Source organism: Asterias amurensis, chromosome 5 (assembly GCF_032118995.1).
Source record: "Asterias amurensis chromosome 5, ASM3211899v1".
Taxonomy (NCBI): Eukaryota; Metazoa; Echinodermata; class Asteroidea; order Forcipulatida; family Asteriidae; genus Asterias; species Asterias amurensis.
Window position 1 is genome coordinate 13238223 of NC_092652.1, and position 14927 is coordinate 13253149.

The 14927-nt window shown below is 42.9% G+C and overlaps 1 protein-coding gene across 1 annotated transcript in view; it reads left to right on the forward strand.

The window, feature by feature from the left end:
- LOC139937040 (MYCBP-associated protein-like) overlaps positions 1-11466 on the forward strand; it is a 123431-nt gene extending 111965 nt beyond the window's left edge. Inside the window, exons 19-20 of the mRNA XM_071932002.1 lie at positions 317-514; positions 8846-11466. Coding sequence (XP_071788103.1) covers positions 317-514; positions 8846-8944 — 297 coding nt within the window. The 3' untranslated portion in view covers positions 8945-11466. The remainder of the gene's footprint in view (positions 1-316; positions 515-8845) is intronic.
- Positions 11467-14927: the final 3461 nt, after the last annotated feature.

Consider the following 14927-nt stretch of genomic DNA (forward strand, 5'->3'; position numbering starts at 1 on the left):
ATTCTGAGAAACGGCTCCCTCTGAAGTAACGTAGTTTTCGAGAAAGAGGTAATTTTCCACGAATTTGATTTTGAGACCTCGGATTTAGAATTTGAGGTCTCAAAATCAAGCATTTGAAAGCACACAACTTCGTGTGACAAGAGTGTTTTTTGCTTTCATAGTTATCTCGCAACTTCGACTTCTGATTAAGCCCAACTTTTCACAGGTTTGTTATTTTATATGTTAAGATACACCAAGTTAGAAGACTAGTCTTTGACAGTTCCCATGTCCCGTGTCTTTAAACTAAAGGTATTCCATTTTATTTATTTTTTTTCAGGAAAAAGAGAAGGATAGACCAAAAAGCAAGGGTGGGAAAACAAAGAGTCGTACTGCAACAAGTCCTCCACCCTTACGTGAGCCCAAGAAAGGGACAGAGAAGAAGATACAGCCTTTACCTTTTCGAAGTCTCACACCACCATCAGAAACTGGCAGTCCCACTCTGGATGCTAAATACAGGAACAAAATGTATATTCAGGTAATTGAAGTAAAAGGAAGTTATCAGGAATAATGAGCAAACAATTACTATTCCAAAACTCAATCATAGTCCTTCTTGATCCTCAAAGGCTATTACGGGCAACATTTGTCATTAAATGTTTAAAGCAACGAGTATGCCTGTCTAACACAGTGATCACACCGATGTGTCTGTTGTCAAAAAGCTTTGGGTTTCTGATGAACCTCTACCATTGAATTAGGCCAAATAAAAAAAAATACCAGTTGATCATTCGTATTTTTCAAAAAAGAGGAATATGATCTGAGGGCCTTTTTATTTATTAGCTGTTCCGATGTAGTGGTCGGAACAGCTATTGAAATCATCAAGATTTTTATTTGTTATTATTATATGTATCCGTCAAAAGCCCATATGTAGGTTTAACCAGGGCATTTTGTGTCTAGCAAAAGTCATGGACCTGGTTCGTTTCAGGCGGCGAGTGTGGACGACAAAAATAGACCGCCTGGGACTTGGAATGATTTACGGGTGAAGTCACCTTGTTTGTGGCAGGAACCATTTGCCTAAATTAATTCCAGTACTTCGCTTTACTTTCGGAAATTAGACCATGACAAACAAAAACTATTTGACAGGATTACAAAAGCAGAGATTTTATTATGCTGACGTTTCTCTGGTGGTTGAGTGGCTCAATTTTATAGAGCTGCTTATAATAAATAGGCAAAACATTCTGCTTAAAAAAATTGCAGAAATTGAGCAGAATACCTGGAGCCACAATTTGTACATGAGGCATGGTATTTTCTGTATTAAGCTGCTTTTTGTGTTTAAAAAGCTATTATGTAGTTTGGTCCTGGGCCAATGGCTTTTATTAAAGGAAAGAATCGCAGCGCTTACGTAATCAGGGAATTGTGCTTACGCTAGCTTAGCAGGGAATGTGTTCTTGAGCGTTACAATTCGCAATAAAAATTTGCTACAGTTGACTTATTGTGCTCAACTCCTCCAAAACTTTCACTGCGAAAACAGTGACTTAAAGATTTTATTTGCATTCGCAGGATAACCATGCTTTACAGGTGCAAAGTAAAGGCAGGGGCAACTAGTGTGCTCGCGACTACAAACTATTATTTGAGTCGCGACTACTGTTTTTCTCTACTCCGTTATAATCGTGCCCACTACAAAAATTGTCCCGACTAACTGTTTGGTGAACCAGTTGTGTTGCTTACTACTATTTGCAACATAATTAATATTGCGCTTGTGGCACATTGCGGCACATATCTTGAGAACCCCTAATTTATCTATGTAGATGGGAACTTGCTTAATGACAAATCTTGTGCGAATGGGCCCAGTGTCATGCTCTGCTCAGGAAGCAAAGATTCAGTGCTTAGTTTAAGCAGTGAATTCTGCGCTTACAGTACGTCAAGCGAAATAGACTGCTTACTAGGGATTTCTTTTGTTTGTGTGCTTCCAAGCTCGCACATTACATGTATATTCCGCACTTGCACAGTTAGTGGAAAATGGTGATCGTAAGCGCAGAGTTTGGTGGTTATTGGAACCATGAAGTCTACTTCACTCTATTTACCGGTAGAGTCGAATTACTAATTTGCATATTCCCTATGCCGCGAGGCAATAATATTAAGACTTTCACACACAATAGCGCCCTTCACCGTCCTACCCACAACGCCCCGCGACATGCCTGCCACGGAGTTGTCCTCTTTTCTCTTAGCCGCGAGTGGGTGAGGTCGTGTACAAATCTGTTCCACAGTTCACCGTTTTCTATGTTAAAATAGAGACGCCTTATCCTCGCTAAGAGTGCTTATAAGACTAGAAAGATTGTAGAGTTATAGTTGTTGTTGTAGTGAGTTGTGAAATAAACTATAGTTTGATTTCATTGTTAAATAATGAGTAGCGTATCCCGAGATGAATTCCTGACGGCTTTCCAGACCTTAGCAGCCTTAATTTCCGGTCGGCGCGAGGTCCAGGAAATTGCCCAGTTTTCAGGGCCGTACACCCAGCCCGACCAGTCTGGTCATGGCTGGGTGCGCCAGGATCGAGGCGGCGTACCATGCACGGTCAGCCGGGCACCGGCCTCCCCTCCCAGCCACCGTTCCACGGTCACCGCACAGGAGTGGTGGAACAGGGTGATGTGCGGTCACGCACGGGTGCTCATTCACAATCAGCATACACCCTTCGGGGTCCTTTGTATCCAATCGGGATGCAGAGCACCATGATTTGTTAGGCACAGCCCTACCTTTTGGTGAACAGTCACTAAGTGTGTCCGACCCCCCCGTGTCCGGCGACTAGTCCCCAGAAGAGGACGAGTTGGCCACAGCGGTTCAACGGCTCTCAATTGCCGAAACTGAGTTGCGCCTCATCCAAAGGGACATGGTGTTGGATCTCCCTGCCGAGAAAGCGGAGGACGCTAAACGGCGGTCTTTTAAGAGGAGAACTGGCCCCGCTCCGAGGAGCAGGAATATTTTCCCGGCTATGCCACTCGACCGTGTATGCGCTGACCGCATCGAGGGCATTATGTCGGCATCCTCTTGGACGGCCTACCCCAAGCGGGCGGATTTATATTACCGATCCCCCCCCCCCCCCCACCACCGGGATTTCGATAAATATTTTTCGACCCCGGTCCTGCCGGACTCCGCGGCAGACAAGCTGACCGCAGACAGGGGGTCAACCTCCAAACTTCCCTTCGCCGACAAAACGCGGGGGAAAATGGAGGAAGTAATCAGGAAGATGGACTCAGCGTCTCGCTTCGGCATGCGCACATCGTCCTTTTTGCTCCTCTTGTCCGAGTACCTCACACTTGCCGGCGATGAGGACTCGGCGATCCCAGCGGACATGATGGTGGCTGTCCTAGATCAATTTACGAGGGCAAACGTCCTTGATGCATTGTTCCTCCCGTTCGTCGGGGCTCGCAAGCGACTTGATGCGCTTCCCATAATGGGACGAGACCTGTTTGCAAGGCAATTCCAGGAGTCTATGGAGGCCGAGGCCAGGCGCCTCAAGGCCACAGATAAGATCAACTTAAAGAAGCCACAGACCTCTGTACCGGCGGCAAGAAAAGGCAAGCAAGCCTCCTTTGTGATTCCATGTAGGCGCCCACAGAGACCCGCCCGTGGTGGTTTTCGTGGGAACCAAGGACCGACGAACGCACGCACGCCGGCCAAAGGCCAGCAGTGGGCCCAATCGGGCCGTGGTTTTCGTGTGTCCACCCCCCCCCCCCCCCCGGTATCTCGGGGCGTGGCGGAAGTGACTTCCCTGTCTTCAGGCAACCTCCCGCCGACAGACCCGTGGGAGGCCGCCTTCAGGAATTGTTGGGGTCCTGGGCTCAGATCACATCCGACAGGTGGGTCCTCGAGACGATCGGGTGCGGCTACGCACTCGAGTCCCCCCCCCCCCCCCCCCCCCCCCCCCCCGGCGGACACATGGGGGCCGATCCTGAATTTAAAGCCCCTAAACCGATTTATCCGCCCAAAGCGCTTCCGTATGGAAACATTGCGGGCAATCCTCGAATCAATCGATACACCTGCGTGGGGGGCGAGCTTGGACCTTTCGGGACGCTTACCTACACGTTCCCATCAGGGCCGAACACCGCAAATTGTTGCCCTTCCTCTACAACGGAACGCTATACGAATTTGTGGGAACCCCTTTGGACTGTACACCTCCCCTCGGGTTTTCATCCGCTCCGACAACGCTACAGTGGTAGCGTATATCAATCACCAGGGGGGGCACCCGGTCGGCCTGGCTGTGTGCACTAGCCTGGGACCTAATCCACTGGTGCATACAGCAGGGGATCGCCCTGTCGGCGGTGTACATCCTGGGGAAGGAGAATGTCACGGCCGACGCTCTTTCCCGGGGCTGGATCGTCCCGACAGAGTGGTCCCTCCGCCCCTGTGTGGCCCAGTCGCTCTTCCTGCTGATCGACCGGCCTCATGTGGATTGTTCACCTCTTGGACGAACAATCAACTGCCGATCTACTGCGCCAGAGGTCCCGACCCCGGGGCATGGCGGATCGACGCTCTGGCTATGCGATGGAAGGGGCTGTTGGCATACGCCTACCCGCCCCATCTCCCTCATTCCACGGGTGCTGACAAAGATCGAGCAGGATCACTGCAAAGTTCTCTTGATCGCCCCTTTTTGGCCCCGACAGCCCTGGTTCCCTCGGCTGGTCAGGCTCCTGGTGCACAGGCTGGTGGTTCTCCCGCAACGACCGGACCTCATATACCAACCCGGGTTCGGAGTGGTTCATCCGGCTCCGGGGGACCTGCTCCTGACGTGCTGGGCGCTGTCACGAGATACCTCAGAGCAGCGGGCCTTTCGAGACGGGCTGCGGAAGTTGCCGCTCAGTCCTTGAGGGCCTCAACCCAAAGAGTTTATGACTGCCAACTACGCCATTTCTTGAAATGGTGTAGGCGGCGAGCACAAAGTCAACCGCACAAAGTCAATCCGAACCGGCCACGAACAGCTGTTCGTGTCCACGGTTCCACCATTTCGACCAGCATCCCGCGATACAATCGCGCGTTGGATAATTACAGCCATCCGCTCGGTGCGGGGCGGATGGCTAGCGACCGATGGTCCGGTTCATGCCCACGAGGTACGAGGAGTGTCGGCCTCATGGGCTTTCTTTAAAGGTGTCTCCATGAGTGACATAACAAGGGCGGCCTCCTGGAAGAGAGTGTTGCAGGCGGCCAGCCAAGCTGCGAAGCCAGAACAAGCTCCACCTCATCAGTCACGTGTTTAGGTGAGTTTTTCCACGGTATTACAGTGCTAACAATACTTATTAAGGTTTTGTTCACCCGTGGGACGACACCCCCTGTACGTTTTGGGCATGGACCACTATCGGGCCTAGCGGCCGCGAAGTGTTCTCTGAACTTTTTGAGCGCGCCATGGTCCTACGCCCCCTTAAGACATGCAGTAGCACCGCGTATACCCGTCGCCCTTCCTCGGTGCGAGTCTATGCAAATTAGTAATTCGACTCTACCGGTAAGTAGAGTGAAGTAGACTCCCCCCCCCCCCCCCCCCACAGAAGTGTGGATGGGGTCTACTTACCGGTAGAGTATCCCTCCCTCCTTCCCAACATACTCGGTCCTTAGGTGCTTACATTTAGTAGGGCTCATCGAAAAGAGGACGACTCCGTGGCAGGCATGTCGCGGGGCGTTGTGGGTAGGACGGTGGAGGGCGCTATTGTGTGTGAAAGTCTTAGCATTATTGCCTCGCGGCATAGGGAATATGCAAACTCGTTCGTAGACCCCATCCACACTTCTGTGGGGGGAATTATGCCCTGTAAGTTGGTTTGGTAAGGCCTACACTTGTAGCCTAAACATGTAAAAGTAAAAAAAAAATTGTTAGTACATGAGGGGAAATCTTGTGAGACTGGTCCAATTTGACTCTGCTTCACTGCATAAGCAAAGAATTGACACTTACATAAAGCATATTTTCACAGTTTAGCACAGATATTTAAGCTCTTGCACAGTAAGCGGAGAATGGTGATTGTAAGGGCAGAGTTTGGTTGAAACAGAGCCATGTTCTATAGGGGCCTATATGAAGGGAAGTTGTAGCTTGACATTTTATGCCAGTTTTGGTCTCTGCGACGTACATGTACACATACAAATACAGAGTCAGATACAGACATTGTGAAGACATCGTGCATTGAAATGTCTCATATAAGAGCGCCCCCTATCAGCAGGAGTAGGAAAGGAGTATACTAAATAATTATGTGTTTTTAAACACAAAGAATATATCAAATGGAAGCTTAGGACGTAAGCTTAATTCCTATCGTAAAAAATATTAAAATTCTTTATTAATTAACCACGTGACCCTCATTTGCATACGGGCATTTCCACACTAATGGACCAAAGGGAAAATAACTTTGTAAGTGCGTATGTGAGAGCGAGACTAAATAACTATTTTGTTACAGTCTTTTCCTTTACAATTTAAATCTGTTTATAATTGTTCCTAGTTAAAAAAAATAATAAAAAAATCATTGACCTCTAGGAATTACAAGGTCATTTGAAATGTGTTACGTATAAAATGGGTTCTGGCAGTTAACGGTTGTATGGCTTCTGACTGGCACCCCCTAACAAAGATGGTGACAAAATAGGGACATCGCCAACATAGGGCTACATGTAGATAGCTCAGTTGGTAGAGCGCCGACACGTTAATCCGGGTCAACTGGAAGTGGGACCATATCTGCCCAGCTAGTAAATTCTTTGTTCAACCCCCAAAATCGTATGTAACAAAAGACAGACATATGGCCTGGAAAGTAAAGAGAAATTTGAAAACAATTACAACATATTGTGTTAGTAATTTTCCCGACCCTTAAAGATTGTAAGCAATAAAACTGAGATGTTGCTGTGGGTATTAAGGCAAAACAAATGGGAAAAAAGTCACGTACGATCAATCGACCGACATTTTGTGACAAAACTCTGTCCTTTGTACGTAACCGTTTGTTTTCAAAACTTAAATTTCTAAAATAGGAGGGAAGAAAATTTCTTAATTTTGGCTGGTAACTATCCCTAAGGGTCTGTAGAATTGGTATCTGGAAAACATTGGGCAATACATTTATTTGAGTATAACTTCTATCAAATGATAACCAAAATGTCTGTCCTTGTTACGTACGCATAAATCTTGAAGACTTATCCTTCCAGTTTCTTAAATACTTGGTCATTTACCTTCTTTTTTTATTGACCACAATCCTCATGTGCTTCTGAATGTACACGGACAAAAAAACATGGCAATATACTTCATTTTGTTACTACTATCAAACATTCCCCTCTCATGTCTTGCCCACATTTAATTAGGAAATCTTTACAGCATCATATCTCAAGAACTGCACGGCCGATTTCCAACTTTTTTTCAGTTTTAGGGTCCTTAGGCAGTATAAATAATTAGAATAAACTTTGAAAACCGTGACCCCAAGTTGACCTCCCCTTCCGGATCAACCGGAAGTGGGACCATATCTCAAATACTATACAACCGATTTCAAACTCTTTTTAGTTTTAGGGTCCTTAGGCAGTATAATCAATTAGAATAAACTTTGAAAACCGTGACCCCAAGTTGACCTCCCCTTCCGGGTCAACCGGAAATGGGACCATAACTCAAGAACTTTACAACAGATTTTCAAACTTTTCCAGTTGTGGATTCCTTAGGCATAAAATATTACCTGTGAAAAACTCTGACCTTTACTTCCGGGTCAACCGGAAGTGGGACCATTTCTCAAAAACTACACAAACGATTTTCAAACTTTTTCAGTTATAGACTTCTTACGCATTAAAGATTAACTTTGAAAAACCGTGACCCCATGTTGACCTTTTCTTCCGGGTCAACCGGAAGTGGAACCATTCTCAAGAACTACACAACCGATTTTCAATACTTTTTTTCAGTTATGGACTCCTTTGGCATTGACATTAGCCTTGAGTAGGCGCGTGACCCCATGTTGACCTTTACTTTAAGGTCAACCGGAAGTAGACAATAGTTTAAGAAATACACAACGGATTTTTAATCTCTTTCAGTTATAGACTCCTTGGGCATTCAAAATCAAGCTTGGATTACCTTGACCCCGTTTTGACCTTTACTTCCGGGTCAACTCTAAGTGGGACCATATCTAAAGAACTACACCAGCAATTTAAAAAAAAAATTAAGTTATAGACTCCATGGGCATTCAAAATCGAGCCTGAGTTAAAATTATTCAAAATGATGGCCAGGACCTAATGTTGACCTTTTGTTCTTGTTTTAACGCTCCTTTCGATTGAGTATCAGAATCAAGACCATGCAAACCACATGTCATAAAGTTGTAATGTGTGTGTTTATTGGAGCTTAGAAAACAATTAATTACAGGAACAGCTTTCTCTAGTTACAATCACTATCTCTAGTTATTGTTATTTTTTTCCTCCAAGATGGCCGCTTAGTATTTCAATCAAACAGGCCACAAATTCTTCAGTTTGAAAGACCGCAAACTTATTTTATATTTATTTGTGGCATAAGAACCTGTGTTAACAGGGTAGGATTATTACACTAAAATGATTTGCTGGTATCTGGTAGGCATTCACTAATATTGTTTTATGAAACAGACTGTTACACGTGTTTGTGAGCATAACGTTAGATTCGGGAAAAGCTCCTAGGCCAGTCCGATTAAAAGGATGGATATTTTCTTTTTTTTCTTTTTCTTAAATCGAAAAACAGCACAAAAAAGGGATGCAGCCCCAAAAAGGATGTGAGCGGGGACGATCAACTGGTATTTTTTTTATTTGGCCTGACGATACTTGATTATGAGCTTGTTCTGCAATCTGTAAACAAAACATCAAAATTTCAACTTAATGTTGGTGATTACATTTATTTTGTTCTCATTTTTTTTTTTTGCAGGTTTATGGTTTACTGTCTGAAGCAATAGAGAAGATGACAACACTCTTTGAAGAATTTCACATTTTGAAGACTGCTTCAGACAAAAGTTCCATGATTTAGGAAAAGGACAAAATATGGAAATATTTGTAATGAATATAAAAATGTAATACAAAATTATTCTCAATTTGAGTGTGAAAACATGCACAGTTCATTTTTATTTTTCACAAAGCATTTGTTGGTGTAACTCTATTATACAGCAGTAACTGTAAATCGCTGTTTACTCCATAAAAACAAACAAATTGAGAACACTTGCATGCAACAGTGATCTTTATAATGATGGCGGCTGCTAGTAGACCCTTTCCTTGAAATCTGTTAATTTATGCAGATAGCGCATGCGCATTAACATTTTGGTTGGCAAAATGAGGGAACATCGCGCTGTTTTGTACACGGCTAATGGGTGCGTGACGTAGACGCGATTGTGAGTCTGCTTAATGCACATCTCTATGGCGTTTACGCATGCATGAATGTAATTAGCATATTTCATGGGAAGGGTCCATTTAGGCCTTTAGTAAAAAATATGATGCTGATACTATACCTTTAATGTCAGAATATGTTTGTTCTACTTGTAAAAATCTGTCAGATCAATTCGCCAGGATTATATTATGAAAACATAGTAAGAGCTTGATGAGGATTTCTAACCATGATGATTTGTTGGTAATCTACTGATCCACTTCACAGTAATATTTTAGAACAGAAACAAAACTTGCATTGACTTGTTTTGACTCGCATTGAACCACGAACATTGAACAACCTCCCAGTGCGCATCAGAAATTGTAACTTTTTGCCTTTGTTCAAAAAATCTCTTAAAACCCACTTGTATCAGATGTAATTTGTTGTATTTACAGTTCCATTGGTTTTGCTCTTTTCAGCCCTTTGATCTTGATGTAAAGGCGCTTTATAAATAATTAGTTGTATGTATGTAGTGTATAGACTGGTGGAGAAATGTACACATCTATTTGTTTGCATGTTGTGGGTATTTCCCAATGGAGTTTTTTCATGTTTGTGACCAGTAACAAGTTTTTGACATGGGAAAAAAAAAAACAGGGGCCGGTTTCACTAACGTCCCTGTAGCGATCATTGCCGTCACACTTGCGATGAGATCGTAAACCGCTAATCCATCGCGCTCCTGATTTCGAGTTTTTTTATTAATTTATTTATTTATTTATTTATTTATTTCCAGGCAAACAGTACATACAAAGAATAGGCAATAAAAAATAAGACTAAACAGAGAACAAGCCTGTGGATAACCAAAAAGCAAAAATAATCACTATCTAAAGGCAGTCATCGCAATTTTTGTTTAAAGGAAAATAAAGTTTTGATACCAGTCGACCTTTGACATAACCAGCCAGAAAGCCGTGGGTCATCGCTATTAGAAGCGAAATGCATAAATTGCAGTTTAAATGTCAATCGTTTTCATGCTGGTGCATGAAAAATAATAAGATCAAGGACCATGATTAAAGGCTGGACACTATTGGTAATTACTCAAAATAATTGTTAGTGTAACCCAGAAAAAGAATACTCTTAGAAAAATAATGAATAAAACTATTAAAGTCACTAACTGTTGGGGCAATCTCTCTAACAAATGAGAAAAAACCAAGATTGGGTAGGGATAAGACGCGAGAAAATGTAAAAAACAGTTACTCAAAGCTGTAGGTTTCTCAAACATAAAAAAAGATAGCTTTATATTTATTATAAACCAATCACCCAAAGCAGTATAAAATAATAAAAACCTTTAGACCAAAACGAATGGACTAAGGACCTCAAACTTGAACATCACTATGTTTGAAACATCAACTTAAGCAAAGGAAACTAAACCAAGAACTAAAAACAAACAAAAAACAAAAAATAAAATACAGAACACAGTTAAAAGAAACCTTAAAGAAAAGTTACACATTAAAATCAAAATGGCTTTGGCAAACTTGTGTAAATAAAACGACAAGAAATACCACTAATTGAAGTACAGTTCTTCTAACAAATTTAGGAAGAAAAACCTGGTCTTTGAAAATGCAATCAAAGCTTCAAGAAAAGTAGTTTCCAAGACAGACTCTTTCATAAAAAAATTTAACTTTAGAAATTAACTTCTAGGAAAGAAACTCAGTAATATTACAAGTGTCAAAATAATCAACAAATTATACAATAACAAATGGCAGTGTAAGCTTACCAGAATAAACACTTTGTACAGGTAAAATAGAGAACGTTGAAGAAAATCAAAACTTGAGAAGAGAAATGAAAAGTAATCGAAAAAATAGTAATCAAAAAATAATAAATAATAATCAAAGAATAATAATGAAAAATTATAATAAAAATAATAAATTAATAGAAACAGATAAATCAATAAATTGTATTATACAAACAAAATTCTTTGTAATTCTTTATAATACAAACAAAATTCTTTTTTTTTCTCCTGCAACTTCTTTAAAGGAATCAACCTAGTCTTGTTAGAAATTAAATTGGTTTATTTTAAATTTAAAGTTTTAAATAAACGTTGGTTCGAATTCCACTCTAGTCAATTCTTTGTTCAACCCCCAAAAAAGCAAATAAACCTAATAAGGTCTTACCAAACAGGCTAAATTTCTGAAGGTAACCTTTATTTGTTTTTGTGTGATGTTACTTTGATGTTTTTTTATGCCTACTGAGGTTTTAGAACAAAACTGTCTTTTGAAGGACCTTTTCTGATTTGATTGTAATTTGTTATTTTCCATGCTCTTTCAAAATGTGACTTAAAAAAATTATTTATTGTGTTGGGCATGGGACTATTTTATTAAGTTTACGTTTAATATTTGCATTAGAAGATTATCAATAGCTGGAAACATGAAGTCAGAAAAGGCAACCCTGGTTCTATTACAGAAAATACGTCATCTCCGATACTCCACTGAACAAAAACAAAGCACCCTGGTGTAGCTGGAGCTACATGTGTGTACCGTGCACTTAAGATCCCGTGTGTACATGTACACACAAAGTACGTCCTCCTTTTTACAGCCCCCATATTGTCAAGTCGTTTTTTTCACAGCTCTCGGAAAACAACGTAGTTAAGCCCTTTCACAACGTAGTTAAGCCCTTTCACATGAAGAAAATAAGCAGAGGGTCCTTGGTTCTCAGAACACAACGTTGTTTTATCCACATAGGGTGAAACGTACCTCTGCTTAAATAGGCACAGGTCCCTGGTCCTTTAAAGACCACGGTCAAGACCTCAACCTTGAAAACACAACATTGTGTTAATTATACCACGATTGCCGTGCGTGCCGTGTGAATGAACATTGCTGCCGTAACAAAGGACCCTGGTGTAGATGGAGCTACCAAGCGTGCGCGCAAGAATATCAAGATGTTCGACCCCGTTATGCGATAACTTTAAACCTTTGAACGTGTTTATGAGAACGTGTGTGCATGAACATGTGCGCTCAAGAAGAGAGCAAGTTGTCAATATTAGCATGAGATCAATAAGAGATAATTTAAAAATTTCACTCTAGAAAACCATTTGATTTTTCCTTAAACCGTTAGATAATTTTTAAATCAACTTCCAGCATAGTTCTAGGAGCAGGCCTACTTCAGTGGGCAACAAAATGCATGCCAGATTTATGGCAATATTCATCGGTAAGAATCTGCACTCCCCAGTTTGTTTCAATTGTTACTTTTTCTGTCCTTGGAATTTGGTGGTCAGAGCACGAGTGAATGTTTTGATCATCACAACCATGTCACAACTATGCATTTATTCTCCAAAACAATTTGTAGAGGCCGCCGACGACAGCGCAGGAAAATGATCTGTTACCAACACATATGTTGGCTATGTATGCTAGCTGTGTGGGTATCAGTGAAATAAACAATATTGACCTTTGGCACCACAAAAGACAGACATGTAGGTTCTGAGACACGGGGCGTTGGTTTCTGCGCCGTGTGAAAGGTCCTGTTTGAGTTTGACCAACGTCCTTGGTCAAGACAACTGGCTCCGGAAACCAAGGACCCTAGTTTAATTTTGTCGTATGAAAAGAGCTTTACACACTATGTAGGCCAACAGTCCAGTTTCCTGACACCTCCATTGCGATGTCAGAATCGACCAAAGGAAAGAGAAAACAAAATTAGAGAAAAAGGTAAAGGTAGATCCTGCGAGGGTCCTCCCTCAACCTTAGAGTTAGACGTTCATCAAGTCGAGTTTTTGATCGTTCGATTCCCAACTCTGCAAAACAGTCTTATCTACACTGGGTTCCGGCGGAGTTCTCCTCTTTTCCTCTTCGCCTTGTCAACTTCCGGCCCTCTCCATGGTCTTTCTTCCCTGACGATCTTCGCAGATATCAGTCAACACATCCTTCCATGGGTCCTTACAATACCTTTTCGATGCCCATTGGTAATTTTGCCGGCTACTACCCACAAGAACGGCCAACAGATAACAGAGGTTTTTTCTCGTTTTGACATTCGCCTGCCACCAAGTACCACAGATTTATTTGGCGCCATTTCCAAGAGGACATTGGGGATCGTTCAGAGTTATGCTTCTCCCGCTCTAGAGGGTCCCGTTCCTGGTCCCATTCACCGATAAGACCACACTTTAGGTCACCTGTGGACGATCTTTGATCACCAAGGGTCATTCTTCTGGGCACCACTCCCGTTCTGTATCCTCTCCAAGTAGCTCATTTGGGTCAGATAATGATTTTGTGGAGCCTGGAAACACTTCGAGTATTGGTCCCCAGAGGGAAGCCGAGTAATATTTTACAGTTTTCCCCCTCCCCGCTTGTCATTTTGTTGGGATTTTGCCCAACTCACTCCCCCCTCCAACGTTTACTATTCCTGTAGACAGCTTTTACTCTGAGAATATAAAAGAGGCCTTTTGAACCTTTCAAAAGAAAAAGCATCTGACAGTTCCTCGTAAATCATCTCTCTTCAAAACGAATACCAATGATAGCAATAGATTTTTTACTGTGCCAACAATTTCGTCAACATTTAAAGATAAGCTGCGGTCGATAAACCAACCGGGAAAAACATCTTCCCAGATAAACGCACTACAGACCTTAACAGCTCTCTTGAGAAGCTAGATCGTCATTTATGCTCTTGGGCCCAAGTTTCCAACCTGTCTATTCTTCTGCCGGACACTCTTGCTTGGGCTTCAGAGGACCCCGCGACTTCCCTGCAAACATGTAGGTCACTTATCCTCGATCAGCTCTACTGGCCCTCACAGGGTGCCGCCATTGTTTTCACGTCAAGTGGTGCCCGCACCGTGCTGAATGACGGAGGTGTGGGTTATTAGAGCACTGGGACAGGGAGAGGGTAGGGCTACACAGTGGTACGTCTTTGGAACAGGGGACGGGGAATGGCAAACAAAGTGACAGATAAAATGAACTGGGCTGGGCAGGGACATGAAAAAGTGGAAAGGGACTATGAAGATATGGGATATTGGAAAGGAAAATAATAAAGGAACACGTTGCCTTGGATCGGACGAGTTGGTCTATAAAAAAGCGTTTGTAACCGTTTGTTATGAAATGCGGGTAGTAAGATAATTTAAAAGTAGAAAACAATGATCCGCACAAGTTTGCCTCGAAATTGCGTGGTTTTCCTTTTACTGTGCGAACAAATACGGTCGGCCATTTATGGGAGTCAAAAATTTGACTCCCATAAATGGCCAACCGTGTTAAAAGGACGAGGTAAAAGGAAAACCGTGCAATTTCGAGGCATGTTTGTGTGGATCATTGTATTCTACTTTTACAGCAACTTTCTACCCATATGCATATTATAACAAACGCTTTTCAAAGACCAACTCGACCGATCCAAGGCAACGTGTTCCTTTAAACCGAACTGGGGAAAATCGAACCGTAAGAACGGGGATAGAGCCACTGTATATAAGCGGGACCCAAGCAAAACTGGAAAACATCAGAACGGGGTATAAACGAGACTAGGAAAGAACCACTACGGGACCCGCGCAAAACTGGAAAACACAAGTTATGGACAACCCGTGGCAAGCAACGAACAATGCCAACGCACGGGATAGCGGGGCCGGGAGGCAAGGAGGCACAGGATTATTGGACGGGGAGTGGGAAGGGGCACACGGTGGGACAGGGAG